Here is an 18,710-nt window from a genome sequence, read left to right as displayed (position 1 = left end):
AGGAAAAGGATGAAGGTCAGGTCTCTACAAAGCCTCAGGAAAAACATGGAAAGGAGACTGTCCTTTTCTATCCTGTCAGGACATTTATTAAATGTACAAGATCTGTGTTGCCACTCTTCATGGAATTCAGCACATGCAAGCCCTCAGAGTTAGTAAGTATTTACAGCTTATTGATCAGACGAGAAGTGTCGTTCAACAAACTAACTCTTCAGTGTATTTGCCTGTCAAGGCCACAAATTGGTCACATGTGACTCATCACTTTTATCGACTGCACTGCCACATTTTTAATTAACTTGGTGTAATTTCCCCTGAGATCAAAAAGTAGCCCACAAAGATTCATAAACCTCCAGCCCACATAACAAGCACATCTACCTTTCCAAACCAGCAGCACACTGGAGGCTCATAAGAAATCACCTGTAAAACATGTTCATGCTCGATATCAAAGCTCTTACCTTCCCTTGGTCACTGGCTATTGAATTCCTTTCCTCTGACTTTAACTCCTTTTGCCTTTTTCCCTGTTATCCAACCTGTGAGTTAAAGCTCCATTAATATTAGCTGATGAACATTTGTCTGCTGTTGTTTCTGGACTCCAGCGTGAGCATATGTGACCAGTTGAGGTCAGGGAGAAATGGATGGTGGTTATTAATTAAACTGTCCATTCCTGTCCATGTCAACCCATCCCTCCAAACCAACCCCCCACCCCTTTATCTCAACATGACAACAGGCTGCCTGAAGAATTCCCACCCACACACACAAACATCACACCCACAGGGAACATCATACACCATCATTAGTGTAACACAAACAGCTGTCATGATTGCAAGACAGCTGAGCAGATGTGTTACCTACTCATAATCTTTGAATTAAAAACAGCATTTTGATGTATTTTCTGAGTTTTACATGTTTTTTGTTTACTCTTTATTGAATTTTAATCTTTTCAAGAAAAAAATCGGGTTGTTGAGGAAAATCTCTAAAGGCCAACTTGCGTGGCAATCACATGTCCTTGAACTTAGCCAAGACGTGTTATCATGTCGCTGCACTGTGCGGTAACAACATTCCCAACATCAGATTTGTTTACATTGGCACATTTACCTTGGTGTATCCATCTTGGATTTTTTTTTTTTTTTTTTTTTTTTTTTGCTTTCCAAAATGAACACATACAGGAAATAATAAACTTTTAGTCATTATAATCCTTAATTTGCCCAACAAAAAGGAATAGCTTAATCATTGATGGATTGTTGCTCCATCCAAAGAGGCCCTTCTGAGTCAACATTCTCTCTGAAATAAACAGAACCTTTGCCATTGGTTGCTGTTTGTGGACTATCTGGTTTGTATTTGAGAGCATGTAAGGAATGAGGTGACACAACTCTGGTGAACATGCGTGTAGTGGCTGGACTTCTGTAGAGTGGACATCAGATGTTGGTTTGTCTTTCCCCTCACTTCGGTGTTCTCTTACTAAATCCAGATGAGCGGTGTTGTTGTGAGTGACACACTCATGAAATAAACAGACACACTCTAGAAAGAGTAACGCAACTGACCACCGACTCGCAGAACTTTAGAGTACTAAGAGGACAACTAGGCAAAGTCCATAACCTTGAAATCTCTTATCACCATCTGAAAGGGAAAAATCGTTAGACTTTTCATAGCCAAATCACACAAAGCTTGTTCAAGTATTTTTCAAGTGGAAATAGCTTGTACAAGAGTGTGATATTGGCAAGGAATATCCTGTCCAGTAATTATGAAGCGGGTGGACAAAAACAGATAAGACAAAGGATGTTTATAGTATGATGGGAAACAGGCCCGTCTTTGAAATATTTAAAAATAGCTCATGTGACCACACGGACATAAACAACCACTTTAGAAATTTAGCAGAGAAATAAAAGCAAATTAAAGCTGCCAATGCTGTTTCTGGTTCCTCACACCTCTAAGTACACCCCTGAGCGTCAGGGGAATTCTGCTGTTCATGAAGGCACCTTTCTCTCTTCTTGGATGTTTCTCAAAGGAGTCACACATCACATCCTCTTTCAAGGTCACACTTATAGAAATTCACCAGCCTGCCACAGACACTATGAAATGAAAACTAAAAAGCTAATTAATTCAGTGTAACCAGTTTGTCTGGCTCAGGATTATATACAAAAAATTAAGTAAAATTAATATTTTGTAATTTTAAAAAAGGATAATGAAAAACTTGGATACGTTCAAATATATTACCTCATAATGGCAAAAAATTTAGACAAGACTGGAAAGTGAATTTAGAAAAATGACTGAAATCCTGCTAGGTTTACAGAATAGGTCCAAAGGTGTTGAGTCAATTATGATATGTTGCTGAAAAGTCACTTTTGAGAGCAAGATAAACTTCACTGCTCCATTCAGGTGCAAAGCTTAGCAATTTAATATCACAGAAAGTTTTAAGCTTATATTAAATATCATTTTAATCTGATTTTAGCTGTTTGAATGATTTAATTGAAGTACAACGACAAATTTCAAGGGTTTTCAAGCTCAAGGAAACCCTCATTTTCACTAAGGTTAAGAATAAACTTTTGTTTTAACGGTGTCCTTTCCACCCTTCTATCTCAGGCCTGCTGTCCCTGGTTCTCACTCTATTACTCATCCATCACATTATCACAATACAGTGATCAAATATCTGCAAAACAATGTCAGAAGACAGCATATCTGTGTTCCTCACATCCTATATTATCAAACTTTGTATAACCAGTCAGCAAGTACAGCCTGCCAGATATGGCATTAGTGTTGTTGAACTGCGGTGTTGGATTTCATTTGGTTGACTCACAAAGGACCATGAAGTGTTGAACAAAAACAGGCATGCCACTCAGTGATCCGGAACCGTAAAGGCGTTTATGTATTTTCAGTTTTTAAACAATTTAAGGACTATATAGAAATGTAGTTTATTACATGTCTTGTGCGTTTATGCGCAAATCAAATCAATGTTCTCTCTCAAACAAAATAATAACTGTACAAAACCTTTTCTCTTTCTAAAGCAGTGATAATAAATAGTGAGTGCAAATTTCTCAGGTTCTTTTTTGATCAAATTGACAAACAAAACTGTAATTTATTTTGAGAAACCAACTGGCTCTCCATATATCAAACACTAATAAAATATAAAGAAGCCAAACACCTCCAAAGAGAGATTGACTAAACATACTGACACTGAGCTTAACCTAGAGCTCTGTATATGAAAAGCTGATGTGGAAATGCACCACAAACAGATGATGAACTAAGACCTGTTCAGACATGGACAGCAAGCAAAGCAGTGACAGAGTGCAATCATTCAGCAACAGCAAATACATACGTTACGAGCAACAAAAGCAAAAAAGACTCACTACATTAACACTGCGGCCTGCGGTAAGACCTTTCAATACATTCCAGTAGTACGTCTCTTTTCACGTTGCATAGCAGACACAAAACATTTTAGAAACTGTTCACATGGGTCAAGGTAAGCAACAATCAGCACATGTTGCAGGAAGTTGATATGTTTTATTCTTGTTTTTTAACATGGTGCTGGTTGAATGTTGATCAGTGGGTTCAAGTGTTCTAAGCATAAAGTACATGTCAGCATAAATTTACTTTATTGTTTAGTGATGTTTTTCTGATCATTTAATCTCTTTCAACGGGATCTACTAAAAATTATGTTTAATTTAAACAATTAAAATCTAAATGTTTTCAGTGGACATCATTGTACATCATGATTTAAAGATGTATTGATCAAAAATAAAAAAAATAAAAAAAAATAATAAGCTGTCTTAAGTTACTTATTTTAATGCTGTAGTTCCTCTTGCTTTTCTTTTGTTTTACCATGAAGTCCTATATGTCCCGTATGCTGTCTCACTGGTACCCGTCCTGGTAGTCTCCATTCCCATAATGTTCCTCCTCTTCTTGCATAGTCACCCCTCTCTTCTTTTTCCAACCCTGTTTTTTACCGGATGAATTGTCTGTTGTTCCATAAGTCTTTTTGGGAGCCAATGCATTCTCGTTGTTGAGCTCCGACTCTTCAGCCAGCTCGTCCTCATCGATAATGCCGCATTTATCCTCGCTCAAGCTCTCAGGGGTGGCCCATTCCTGCTCCTCTCCCGAAGCAAAGATTGCGTAGAAGATGACCCCAGAGTAATGCACCATGGAGGCAATAATAAAGACATGCTGCCACTCCAGGCGAGTCTGTGGGGAGATGAATAGAAGCAGACTTACTCATGTTTCTGCGATGTACCCACACAAAGGCAAATGGTTTATTCCTATTTCTTTGACTGCATCTTTAAACAAGACCAAATCAGGCATGAAATAGTAGTTTTACTGACCTAAATAAAATTCCTAAAGAGCTATTCTGCCCAACAGGAAAAAAGCAAAAGGAAAAAGGAAAATGAAGAACAAGAAATTTAAAGAAATTAAGGCTGTATACATTGTTCATATCACATGGTAGTTTTTTTTTACTTCACTGGAGTTCATCTAATACCAGTTCAAAACCCACATAAAGTAAGGGCATTTGTGGATTTTGTTTATGTTTTCAGAAGTGATCCAGATCCCAGGCAATGACTTTTATGACAGAAACTGTTCTGTTGCCTGGAGGCAACAGGAGTTTTCTCTTGATTCTTTTAATCTTTTAGAGATTTTAACAGGTGAAAAGTCCCTTTATATCCAATCATGTTTCTTCACTAATGCAGGAAACCAATGAAAGATTAAGCAGCAACATTTGACATGTTGTTGTGGCAATATGTTTTCTGTTATATATGTGGCCCAACTTTTCTGGAAACTGGTATTTGTCCTACTTAGATATGATGTGAACAACAATATATTTCTGCACTGTTCATTTGACATATACTCAGTTATGACATCAGCATTGCAGGGTTGCTTGACTCTTACTCAGGATAATAAATAACTACATTAGTGTGTACTAGATAGAAGAAAACTATTTTAAATTTCTGCTAACTGTACGCTGAAACCTTCATTTCTTTTTGCAAGAAGTGAAGACAGAAGATTCTTTGAGCCTGTATACAAGAAATACTGAACTACCTTCCATCATATCTACTCCCTGATCAATCAACCTAATAAACCTCAAAAGGACAATTTGTCTAGTTTGAGGATTTATTTGGTAATAACAAATAATTCCTTCCTTAATGGCGTACCTTGTGTTTAGTCAAAGCTCCAACAATTAAGGGACACACCATTCCAGACAGTGTTCCCACTCCGTTTGAAATGCCCATCAGGATGCTGGCGTAGCAGGGAGCAATATCCAGATGATTGACATTAAAACCTGAAAACACAGTACACATGAGGAAATCTGTTTAGTGTAAAATAAATACAACAAGCCCATGGAGACAGATATAGGCATAAAAGGTACTCAACTCCAGTAGCAGCTTTTCTGTGAATTTAGGACAGTACTCTTCCTCACTAAATTATGTTGTCCCCCAGTGGTCAATACTAACACTTGTTCTTTTCACTTTGTATATGCTTCCACTGGATTCTGTTTTTAAAAAGTCTGTTTTCATTGTTTTGCAGACGACATGCCTGTAACTACCAGTGATGGCCAGTCTGCAGTTAAAACACTGCAGGACTGTCTAATCGATATACAGGCAAGGATGAGTGCTAACTTTCTGACCTAAATAAGAATAAAACTGAGATTTTGGTGTTCGGACAGTAATCTGCTGTGGGGACATGACCGTGTGTTTGGTCCTTTGTCCCTCTACTGCCGTCCTCTTGGGGCGGCGTGGCTCAGTGGATAGAGTGGTCGTCCTGTAGCTCAAGGGTTACCGCTTCGATCATGTCGAGGTGTCCCTGAGCAAGACACCGAACCCCTGATTGCTCGTCGTGGTTGTGGGACGTGGTTGTGCACCTTGGATGGCATCTTCTGCCATCAGTGTGTGATGGAAATTATTGTGTGAGCTTGGCCTAAATTTTATTAGAGCTGTCATAATTTGAAAACATAATTGTAATTCTTAGGATATGATGATCATGTGGCTTTTTATCATGTGGCCTCTTCACACTAAAAACAAAACTTACAGACGCTGGCCAGTTCTCTTCCAGCTTCCCCTTATTCTGTCTACTAGCAGGGTGAAGTAAGGGACAAAAGATCATGAACTGTCCCAAACAGTGTCTAGTTTCATTTTATGTAAAACTCTCTCCAAATAGTTCCGTTTTACGAAGAACTCTCTCTAAAAGTTGCCCTAGCAACAGCTATTGATAGATATCTCCATCAAGTCATGATGACAATGATGACAGTTGGTAAAGGCGTGATCAGAAACCTATATAACTTTGTGACACTTCCTTGTTTGTCAGAGAGATCTCTCTGCATGCCTGACTGCATGATTTTTTATTTCTCTTTGCTATAATAAATTTGTAAAAAGACAGTTTGACTCGGCATCATTTTTGATTCTCCCCATGAAGATTTTTTCCAGCACAAGTGTGTGAATAGATTATTGTAATGCTTTGTATGCTGGGTTGGACCAGGGCTCCCTTCAGCGCCTACAGAGCGTACAAAATGCTGCAGCCCACCTACTGACTAAAACTAAGAGGCATGAATGATTGTTTTTAAGTGTTTGCACAATATGGGCGCACCTTATTTGAATGAGTTGTTGCAGCCCTACACTCCGCTTAGAACCTTGAGGTCAGCTGACCAGTTCCTGCTGGATGTCCCTAAAACCAGGACAAAAACCAGAGACTGTGGAACAGCCTCTCTCTGTCTGTCAGGTCCTTTCATTCTCATTGTGGCTTGATATTAAGATTTTATGACATCATGTCTATTTATTTTATTTGTGTTTTATGTATTTATTGACTACAGTTGGTATTGTGAAGCATTTGGTCTACTGAAGTTGTTTTGATGTGCTATATAAATAACTTGTGAATAAATTGTGAATTCTTGGTTCTTTGAATCACTTTACATGAACAGGATTTTGATCCATATTCACACTTTATTATTTTGGTTGCCTTGGCAATGATCTTCAAAATACCCAGTAGATCTGCCTCAGTAAAAGTGTGGTAGGGGGAAAAATGTATACTGCATTTCACCTTACAGGGAAAATATATTTACAAATTGGAGAAAAGGCTTTTATAATACTAGAAAAAACACCGGAAAAGATCCTGCACACAGATGACACGTTTTCTACTCAAATGAAGTCTCATGTAAAACCTTCACATAGTATAAAGTCAACTTTAAAATCTTGAATCTGTTTAATGTTTCCTTGGTAATACCTGAAATGGCAAATCCACTGAAGCCCACAGCCAATACAAGGAAGGAAATGGCAACCCCTCGGGTATGAGAAAATCCCACCACCAACAGCAGAGTAGCCTCCATACCAAACCCTAAGATAAAAATATAATAATTAACTCATGTAAGAGGGTCCATTTCAATCAATTAATCAATTACTGTGGAGAAATGGACCAATAACATTCATAACTAGAAAACTAAATAGACAAACTTGTCATGTTTAAAATATTTGACATAATTATATAAAAAAATCCAAACATAGCTTGTTCGATAAATATCTTGTTACTTTCATATTTTTTCAGTAGCACGTGAGGTCATCATGAATTTTACACTAAAATTGCAAACATTATAGAATCACTTACCTCCACAGTTCATGAGTTTCCTCACATTTGTAGTAGACATGATTTTGTTACTGCGAAGGAAGTCGGCCAGCTGTCCTCCAATAGGTACAACAATCGTCATCACCATGTGGGGGACAGCTGATAGGAATCCCACCTGTATATAGTTTACACATTCATACACAAGAGAAAACAATAAAGAAAGAAAGTTGAAGCAGCGGCAACAAAAAACATCTGATACGACCATGAATGATTATAAATGGAGCATTCCCATGGAGCCTGGTTGCATCCAAAATAACACACTACTCACCATTTATGTGTTGTCTGAGATTTTAGATATCATGTACAGTACGGTATGGTTAAAGTATGCGACAATGCACTTTAAAAAGTAGAATCACTAGTCACTAAACCAGCAAATATTGGTCACTTTATTAGGTACATCTTGCTAATACCAGTTTGGACCTCTTTTAACTTGAAATCTGTAATTTGTCATGGCAGTGCATTCCTCTGAGATTTTGGTCCATATTGGCATGAAAGTATCTCACGGTTGCTGCAGATTTATCAGCTGCACATCTATGATGAGAATCCCCCGTTCCAACACACCCAAAAAATACTCTGTTAAATGGTGACTGTGGAGGCCACTTCAGTACAGTGAACTGCTGTATTTAAACAATGTTCAGTTACTAAAAAGGGGTCCAAAGTATGCCAAGAAACTGTTCCTCACATCATTATACCACCACAAGCAGCTTGAACCATTCATTTAAGGCAAGATGGATCCAAATTCTGACCCCATCATCTGAATGTAGCAGCTGAGATTGAGACTCATCAGACCAGGCTACTTTTTTTCCAATCTTTTATTGTCCAATTTTGGTGACCCTGTGTAAATTTTAGCCTTATTTGCCTGTTCTTAGCGGATTGAAGTGGCACCTGGTGTGGTGTTCTGCTACTGTAGCCCATCAGCCTTAAGACATTTATGAAATGATAAAAAAAAAATCAACCTCAACAGTCAATATTTTTAATATTTCATTTGTGTTATCCAGTTTCCAGAAAAGTTGGACCGCGTATGAAACAGAAAACATATTGAAACAACATGTCAAATGTTGCTTCAACGCCACCTTTAAATAATAGCATCTTCTTATTGCTTATTATATATTTTACTGTATAACATATTTGTACTATTTTTGCTTTTTGTGTTTTTATTGTGGTTTGTATTCTTTCTAGCATTGTTAGGAGAGCCTGGGATTTAAGAATTTCACTACCAATGATTGCTGATGTAATTGTTGTGCAATGACAATAAATTAATTCCTTCATACGTTCATTCATTCATTCATTCATTCATTCATTCATTCATTCATTAAAACCAAGGTATGCAAGGTATACCATCTCTGAATGTACCACACATTTAATCTTGAGGCAGATGGACTACAGTAGCAAAAACACCATAATGGGTGCCACTCCTGCTCACTGGATATTTACCTTCTTTTTCCGAACCATCCTCTATAAACCACATTAGAAATCTCAAACTCTGATCCTTAGAGGGCAACTGCCCTGCAAGGTTTACATGTCCTCCTCCTCCAACTCACCTGACTCAAATGAATGAGTCATTGTGCAGAACTTGACAACAGCTGTTGGACCCATTTCAGTTCAGTTAGGTGTGTTGGAGCAGGGAAACATCAAGTTTGATGGAGAGTTTGTGATGCCTGCTAGAAATGGTTGTGTGGGAAAACTCCGATCAAGACTTTCTGAAACACTCAGAGGAACTCGTCTGGCACCAACAGTCATGCCATGTTCAAAGTCACTTAAATCTAATTTTTTTTTATCTTTCTGGGGATCAGTTTAAACGTCAGGAAGTCGTCTTGAGTTGTAAATGTAAATGTGTTGAGTCGCTGCCATGTGATTGGCTGATTAGCTATTTGTATTAGCAAGCAAGAGCAGCTATACCTGAAAATGATCAAATTTTTCACTTTGAACATTTTCTGTTTTAGTCTTTGCACTATTTCTAAGAATAAATGGTTAAAATAATAAGTAAATAACTGGAATCTGTTTATACTTGTATTTGCACAGCAAAATTTTCTAAAAACCTGAAGAGTGAGTCTTAGGTGTATTTGTCACTGTCACTTAAATAACTTTAATGAAACTGAGAGGTCAACCTTGCTGATGGGGAAGCCAAACACTTCTTCAAAATATGCAGGTTGGCTGATGAGAAGCAGGTAGAAGGTCCAGCTGCGGCAGAAGTTTGCCACAATGATGGCGTAGACAGGCATGGAGGTAAAGAACCGTCGCCATGGAGTCTTGAATTTCTGTGATTGGAGGGCAGATGTGTGTATCAGGGTTTTGAGGAAACCAAAACAAATTACAAAGGGGTATCTTGAGATCCACAGCTTAGTACACGTGTACCTCAGCCAAACTTAGCTGGTGAACTGTTTCACCAATGGCAGACTCGATGTATGTCCTTTCTTCATCTGTGATAGTAGGATGTTCAGCAGGACTTCCATAAGCCAGCAGGAGCCACATTATGTACCACATGATCCCAAAAACCCCTTTTTAGAGACAACAAGAACAGAACACACTCATTCACACATGTGAGCTTAGAGAGGTGTCATCTTTCTAGTGATGACTTTGTAAAATATAAAAAAGTAACTTGAGTGCGGGACAGATTAATTAAACCAAGAACAGACCTTCTCTGGACCACAATAATTTTCAATATTAAAAAATGGAACCAGCATGAGTCACAGAAGCGCGACAGGAAAATGCTAATTTACATCAATAAATCATGAGATCATATCACAGCAAAATCAGAGTAGGATTTTATTAAAACATGTTGCTAAGGTATGAATTTTATGTGAATGTTAATCATTTTAATCAAACGCAACAGCAATTCAGATAACACCTATAGTGCAAAAGCATACAAATTACAACCACCAGAGAGCTATGTCAGTCAAATATTATGAAAACCTATCTTCACAACACCAAACTAAGTATTTAATAACTTCACAAAACAATCATATAGTCCACTGTGTTTACGCATATTTGATTTACCATTCAGATTAATGGGTTAATGGTTTCTTTCATGCTTACCTCTTGTATCTGCTAATAATGTAATTATAAATGCTGTTAAACAAATAATGATCAAGTCACTTTGTTAATCTCTTAATTCTGCATGTTAATAAATTATTAATGATCAGATGATAATGTAGATCTCTGCCGGTGTCTGAAGTTAAGTGGTAAATGAAAGGCTTGTTGAGTTTTTATGTCTGTGGTATTTGATCCGTCAGTCATACCATAAATGTAGAAAACCGATGACCAACCAACGTACTGAACGAGCACACCAGCTAAAGGCATGGCGATCACTGCTCCTGCGTAGGATCCTGGAAACAGAGCATGTCAGTGTTTCTCAAATCAAATTTATTTGTATAGCACATTTAAAAAACAAAAGAAAGGTGCCCAACATGCTTACAAGACAGAAGAAGAGGCAATAACTCAATAAAATATTAACAAAAACAAAACAGATTTAGTAGATATAATAAAGAAATAAAACTTTAAAAAAAAAAAAAATAGTACTTCTCCAACAGTAAAACTGTGTTTTAGTTATATTCAGCAATCGTGAAATATCTTGTTTGTTGTTGATTTTTTTACTTTCTCAATTAAAGAAAAATTATAAACAGATAAAAACTTGCACCAAATCACTGCAGTGACCTGTTAAGTTCGGGAAAAATGTGTCTTAATGTGTACGAAGAATCAAAGAAACACATTAGTTTCATTGAATAAACACTGTCAAAATGACTCATTAGCACTCAGAGAGGGTGTTTTAGTGTCTTTTCTACTATCTGACAGCTTCATGCACACTGTTGGTTTCTAAAGGACAGAGAGCATGCAAGTGCTTTTGGACGGTAAGCAATGTGACACTTCATTTAGATGAATAAAGGGAGAAGCTCCTTCATTTCATGCAGGTGAGCTGTGTTCATTTACAGACAATGTCAAGAGGGTTTTGATGCATTGGTTGTCATGGTACCAATTAACGTGCAACACCGTTATTTTAATTTCAGCAGAGGCAGCAGAGATCGGGATCTGCAAAGCAAAATAAGCTCCCTCACATCCATTTATTTACCAGCCCCCACTAAATTTTTTGTTTTGCTCCTTGGTTTTGTGTTTTAGCCTGACCTTTCACTTCCAATGTTGGATGTTTTATTTAACTTCTTATTTAATCTTTATTATTTCTGTTTAGTTTTGCTTCCTGTCCTTGTTTCACATCTGGGTTCTGTTACTGATTGCCACATACTTGATTAGCACTGTACTAATCATCACCTTCTCATTAGGCTGCCAGTTTTCCCTTCTATTGTGCAAAATCATTTTCAGTTTTTACACCATTCTGCTTAGTTTTTTTTCCCTTGAATTTCTATACTCCTTCCTGCTGCAGCATCCTAGCTTTTGCTTTAGTTAAGATGAAAGGAAGTAGAGGTGCAACTCACCACAGAATGATGTAGTGGCAAGTCGACTTCGCTCGAGAGGCGGCGCCCATTTGGACCACATCCCATGACAAGCTGGGTAGGTGACACCCTATCGCATACAAGGTGGAAGATGACAAAGGTAAAAGACTGACTCAAGGCATCACATTTCAATTAAGTGGGTACGCCTCTAGACATTTTTAATGTTAGCATGTGCCCTGAACCAACAGATGTTCTTACACATGCTCACAATGTGAGTTGTGCAGACACCATCGCAAACATGTCCTCCTGACAGATAAAGACCTCCTCTTTACTAGTTGCTTCCAGCTGTGAGTGACAACACATTCCCTGTCCAGGCTTCGCTTCATTGGCTTCCTGTTGGTTTTAGAGTCCACTTCAGAAAATTTCTTTTAGCATATAAATCCTATCCTTCCCGACTTTTAAGATCTGCTGACCAGGAGCTCCTGCTCATTCCTGAGACGAGGCTAAAACTTAGACTGGATCTGGCTTCTACTGTGGCAGCACTAAAGCTGTGGAACCAGCTGCCTTAAAACATTAAACAGGCCTCCTCACTGTCTGTTGTTAAAGCACTCATTAAAACCCACTAATATTTTTAGCTTTTAACAGCAATTGAGGTGATACTTTTATGTATTTTAATGTTTTATGTTGCTTTTGGTCATTTTATAATTTCTTGTTTTAGTGTATTTAGTGTATATAGACATATATGTTTATTAAAGTTTTTGTTCTTGTTTTATAGTTCAGCACTTTGATCAACATGTTTTTTTTTAAAGTGCTTAATAAATAAATTGGGTTGGACTTTTTCATTGTTTCTTTGCTATTTTATGGATTATACTAGCAGCAGCGTTTGGAAATCAACATGAAAATGTTTCAGGGATTTCTGTAACTGACTTAGTTGCCCTGTCCTAATTTTACAGGTTTTCTTGGTGTGATTATTGTCAAAGAAATAACTCTGAAGAAGAAATTATTATGTGTTAATTAGTTTCCCAACACCATGAATGTGTAAAATCACATAAACACTTCTTATAGGTCTTTAATTTTTAATTACAGCCATCAAAATTAACACGCAAATACAAAGATATTAATCTAAGGAATTAATGTGTTATTCTATTTTTTATCAAATTAACACATACGGAGCAATGTTATTACTCCTGTCATATTAAAAATCCAAATTTGCCATTATCTTGGCAAGAGAAGCTGATTTTGGGCACATAGGTGCCTTGTCACAGCTGTGAGCAAAATCCACCAGAAACCCCTTTATGCTCCTTGTCTGTGACCAGCCGAACAGTTTTCAAGCCTCACATTTAGAGGATGGCCACAGGATGAACCATTTGAATATCAAATAACCTTTTTTTTTTTGTTCTGTGCGCAAGTTGTGCTGATCTGCCGTCGTAGTTCAGACATGATCTTTTATGGAAACTGACAATATTAGGAATCTTTATGATTAACTAATCGTGTCATTTAATAAGTAATCCTGACATCCCTACTCTGTATGTGATCTTCACCCTGAAAGGTTGCTGTTTAATTTACAGTAATCAATTACATCAAAAAAGAAAATTAAGCCTCTAAAAGTTTTTACATTTTACACTCACATATGATGAAAAGTTGTTTCTTTTTAAAAGTTTTGAATGTTTCTGTCTGTTTTTTATTTTTTGAAAGACAAACAAACAGCTTTCATATTGTTTCTGCAGGCACATACTCGTCTGTATGCTGGAAAGGGGGCAGCAAAATGGGAGATACTATATAAATATCAATAAATCCCACAAACTGCTTCTTTAAATCCAGACATGATTTCTTAAATTTAAGTCATGTCCTTTGGACTGTCTCCAACTTTACTCTACTGTTTTTATATGAACCAGCAACACAGAAATGTAGATTACAACACTACATGATTAAAAGTAATGCTAGCACCTCAGCGAATCAAACTGTGACCCCAAAAAGCCTCTGACCAAGCATGGTGAATTACATAAAATCACAGCTTGTTACTGAGTGGTAGATAGTGCTTTAACTTATTTATCTAGTTCACAGAGCAAAAATACATATGCATATTTTTCTATATGTCAAGCTGGTCCTGTTAGCGGATTTAATATAGTCTCTCCCACTTTTCTCTTCTTACCTCTACTAAGCCCTGTAGGATGCGAACAAACATGACGCAGCCGTAGTGCACCCTTGCAGCTGATGGGATGAACATATTCAACACTGATGTCAGGAAAATGGCAGCTCCAAACACCCTGTGGGAAAACTGGGATGTCATCATTTTGTGGGGAAGTGGAGTCCATCCTGAATCATTAATGTAACTAAACTTTTATACATTTTGCTAAAAACCCTTATTGTTGACAGCCACTAAGCCTTTGGCTAACTTCAGCATAAAGACAAGAACCAATGCAAGAAAAAAACTAGTGATGCTGGCTCAAAATCTATTTAATACAGTTAAAAAAATCTATGTAAACCTTTTGTATAACTGTACGCTTTTAATGACTATCACATACTGTGACTGTCCAGGTCCATCTACAATGAGTAAAAGTACAACAAACAGATGCTTACCCAGGGTCTGAAAGCTATTGTAGATTTTTCATATTGGCAGGCACTATCTGTAAATATCTGACAGTCAGCTTCATAATGAGACAGATCTCACGCCTCTGTCATTCACTGACTGAGATAAAGACATCCCATTGAATCCACAACTTTCTGCCTCAATGTCACCGTGTGGCTGCTCCCACCCCTCTCTTTTCTCCCACATTTTAAACCCCCTTCCTTCTCTTTTTCCAAAACAGTGTGTAAGTGACACTTGTAATATTCCTGTGGCTGATGTTTCAGAAAGAAATCAGAGGCAGGATCTTTCATTATTAACTCTGTCAGTGGCGTGTCCTCTTTTCCTGTGAAGCTTTTATTACAGGACTGCTATCTGCTCCATCGCCGCTGCTCACCACACCGAACAGCTTTAACCCTTTAACCACAAGGGCTGAAGAGGCGCTCCTCTAATTTTTTTTTATTTTATCTTAAATTTAGATATTCTGCTGATACTTTCTTGGCATAGTCAGGACTGCAGCAACTCATTCCTCAAATCATAAAAAAGACCACAAAACCTAAATTCCATGTTTGCTCACATCTCATCTTACATGCAAAATGAAATATATCAACATATAAACAGCACTATAAACAAGCAGTTTATTCCAGAAATTATTTCTCTTTTTATCTCATTTCTCTTTTTATTTTATAGAAATTCTACAGAGAATAACTGTGTTGCAAGAAAATGGAGACACAATCCTAAAGACATGAAGCATATGTAACCTGTTGGCAAACAGCTTGTTGGAGATGAATCCTCCGGGTATCTGAGTGACGATGTAGCCCCAGAAGAAAGAGCCATGGATCAACCCCACTGTCTCTGGGTCCCAGTTAAACTGAGCTTTCTGGAGAGGCAGAAAAGACAAATGGATACCAAAACTAAAGGTGTTAGATTTCCTGAAAAAAAAAACACTCTCACTCTCCAGAAAATACAATGCTGAATCCATTTGCAATCAAATCTACTGTTGCTGATTAAAAAAAAAAAAAAAAAAAAAAAAAATTACAGCTTTACTAGTCAATTGAAAGTTCATGCAGAGCCAAAAATCGTGAGCTAATTTGAGAGTTCTTTTAAAGAAAAACATCTGTCTTCCTTTATTCAACTTTCAACAACATCCATTATTAAAAGTATGTATGCTACACTTCAGGTCTGTGTTGGAGAGGCTGTGGCCTGGCGAAATGCAGAAATGCCTTTCAAACCATCTGTTTTTATACTTGGAATGTTAATGTTAATTAAATCAAAAATCCTTTTTTTAATTACTAAAAAAAATTTCACAGTGTCTTGGCTCAGGCCCCTGCCCCCCAATTTAACACAATGCATACAAAGAATTATGGAATTCATATCTGCCAAACTGAACTCCAAAACTGGAGCCCTCTTTGACCATTGGTGACCAGTAAATTCATACATTATCAATTAATATAAAAATATATGATATGTGTAGATGGATGTGTTTCTATGTATTTATATATGTACATATGTGGGTTTTATACGAACAACAAGCCATGAATTACTCTAGATGCTAACTTTGTGAGCTTTATTATTAGGAGAAATATCTTATTTCAGTGCATTGGAATTGTTTAAGGACTCTGTGTGGATGATAAGGTCAATAAAAAAAATTTTTGTAGTACCACTAAACATTTTACTGCACTGTTCATAATTATTTTGTTCAGCTGAAATAAACAAAGGTTAAAAATAAAGTATGTATTCTTACTATAAATGTAAAACAAGTTTTAAAAAGTAACAAGCTTGTTAAAAATTAGGATTCTTGCTCCTATTGATCCCAATGGTTCAGTCCATACATGACAATCAGTGGGAGCATCTCTGAGCCCCAGAAAATAATTCCCTAGAAAAGGTTTTAATGCTATAAACAAAAACATCCTCCAGCACATGTGAGTCTGTAAAGGCCAAATGTTTATTTACAGTTTATATCATTATAATTCATGATGCATCTGTATGCTGAAGATAACATTTATTGCAAAAAAATGGACTGCTTATGCATCTATGATGGAATCTTTTTAAATATTCCGGTTTTAATCATGTTTTTTGTATGGCAACAAATAAGTGTGCACTTAGTAATGAGGGGGACAGTTTCATTGTAACCTCCTGTGATCTATGTCCTCACCTCAAAGACTTAAAAAAGGGTAAAAGCTCATGTCAGTAACTCAAGGTTCCTGTCTGAAAGCTCCACATACCTGAAGCACTGGAGTCCCATTTATATAGACCGTGTTGTTGTTCACCATCTCCACAATGGCCACACCAAGATTGCATCGAATGCCAAAAGAGATGCAGAAGCCCAGGCCACTGAGAATGGCGATGATGTAGCGCTTAGGCAGGCCACCACAGCTGCAGTCCAGCAAGGGGGCAGGACGTGGTGTCGATGCCACAGGACGACCATCCTCTCTCAATTCAATGTCTTCATCCTCCACATTAGTACCATCTATTTTCCTAAGGTACAAAATGTGGATTTTTTATTTGCATTTTATTTACCATTGTTTTTGACCGAATCCAAGTGCCAAATAAACGTAGCGCATCAGCAAAGCATCGTCATTCAGGGTAACAGGTGGAAAAAAAGGTCACTTGAACTGCTCCTATCAGGTTTTGTTCAGGTACATCAACCTCCAACCCTCTTCAAGGGCCTGGAATCCACTTCTTTCACTATTATACCGTTGTTAATCGAACAGATGTCATTATAAAAAAATTTAAGTGGTTACATATTTGCATTTTTATCCCAAAGAAGGGAAATGAGACAAGGCAGCTCTGATTTGATGGTGAGATATCTGCTGAAGTTAACCAAGAATTGTTGCCAAATATGCATTTACCCCTTTTAATTCTTGTTTTTTATATATATATATATATATATATATATAATTATTGTCATGTGTTTAAAGAAATCAGCTTGGATACAGTTGTTCATTCTGTCCTATGAGTTAAGGGAAAAAATTTATTACTAGCTGTTTTATCTTTCATATTTACATTTGACAACTGGAAAAGAGTGAATCCCATTTTTCTTTTGTCCATAATGTAAGTAAAATCTGTATGACATGTACATTAATATTACACAAAGTAAGATTTCCAGGAAATTACCTACTTAGAGTTTTATCTCCAAAAATGATACAGCCCTCATAAAGGAAAACAATTCCATCATACACATTTATTTAAAATATGTTTCAGATGTTAAATATGTATCCATGTCTTAAAATAAAATCTGTGATTACATCACTGGCATTGCACGGCAAGCACAAGAATCAAATATTTATTTATCATCAGGATCTCGGAGAACATGATGGGCTTAATGTGCTCTCATACAGGATCTCCTCGTCCCTTTATGAGCAGTTTCAGCTCTATTAGTGGAATATTGTCATGTAAATGCTGTGAAGAGGATCCCCATGAAATGATTGTGTAGAAACTTCCTACCAACATTTACAACCCACACACACAGTCCTCATGTCTCCTTTCAACAACTGACCAGTCAAACAAATCCTCTTACCTTTGCAGTTTTCCTAGAGAGTCCCCTACCGTATTCTTCACCTCCTCCTTCCCAGGTTTGAACACCTGCTCTTTGAAGCTTGCTAATCCAAAAGGCATTTTTCTGTCTGTATTTTTTACTTTCTCCCTTTTTATCCAAAAACAGTCTTAACAGCTTACAAGAGCACCTTGTTTTGGGAAAAGTAAGAAAAATCTACTAAAAGCTGTTCCTCATCCTTTCTTAGTTTGTGGCACTGAGAACTGGCTCCACCTTTCTGCAGTGCAAAAGGTTCCTCTGAGTTAACAAGGACCACCTTTTGGATGAGTGAACAAGCAGAGAGGAGGTGATATTAAAAGTATCCCTCAATGTTCAAACAACCACTGAATCATAACTTATTTAATCTCTGAGTGATCCATTCAAGACTGATGAAAAACAAAAGAGCAGAATGTGGTGTAGAATCCAGTTGTTAGTATTGATGCATTGTGATCCACTTCCTGTCTGCTGGTGAACTGAATGAGCTGCTCAGATCTCTTCTCCATCTCATAACTCATCCATTCCTGTTTAGAAGGGGCAGGTGTAACTGGCTTTCCACAACCCCACCCCTCGCTTTTACACATCATCATCTCCATCATCTCCCCAGCTCCACCCCTTCTCTTAGTTAGGTTCA

General features: G+C 37.3%; 1 protein-coding gene across 1 annotated transcript; it reads right to left on the bottom strand.

Moving 5' to 3' along the window:
• Positions 1 to 3,215: 3,215 nt before the first annotated feature.
• On the bottom strand, positions 3,216 to 18,283 carry slc17a8 (solute carrier family 17 member 8). Its single transcript, XM_041997923.1, has 12 exons — positions 18,065 to 18,283; positions 16,770 to 17,022; positions 15,306 to 15,424; positions 14,131 to 14,245; positions 12,021 to 12,108; positions 10,833 to 10,919; positions 9,949 to 10,091; positions 9,702 to 9,851; positions 7,576 to 7,708; positions 7,198 to 7,308; positions 5,136 to 5,263; positions 3,216 to 4,173 (listed from the first exon to the last, which is right to left on the bottom strand). The coding sequence occupies exons 1-12, from the start codon at positions 18,160 to 18,162 to the stop codon at positions 3,844 to 3,846; spliced, it is 1,755 nt and encodes a 584-aa protein (XP_041853857.1). The 5' UTR covers positions 18,163 to 18,283; the 3' UTR covers positions 3,216 to 3,843.
• Positions 18,284 to 18,710: the final 427 nt, after the last annotated feature.

The sequence above is a fragment of the Melanotaenia boesemani genome, chromosome 10 (genome assembly GCF_017639745.1).
Source record: "Melanotaenia boesemani isolate fMelBoe1 chromosome 10, fMelBoe1.pri, whole genome shotgun sequence".
In the NCBI taxonomy this organism is placed as follows: Eukaryota; Metazoa; Chordata; class Actinopteri; order Atheriniformes; family Melanotaeniidae; genus Melanotaenia; species Melanotaenia boesemani.
The sequence above is the reverse complement of the archived record's forward strand: the minus strand, read 5'-3'. Positions and strand labels throughout refer to the sequence as shown.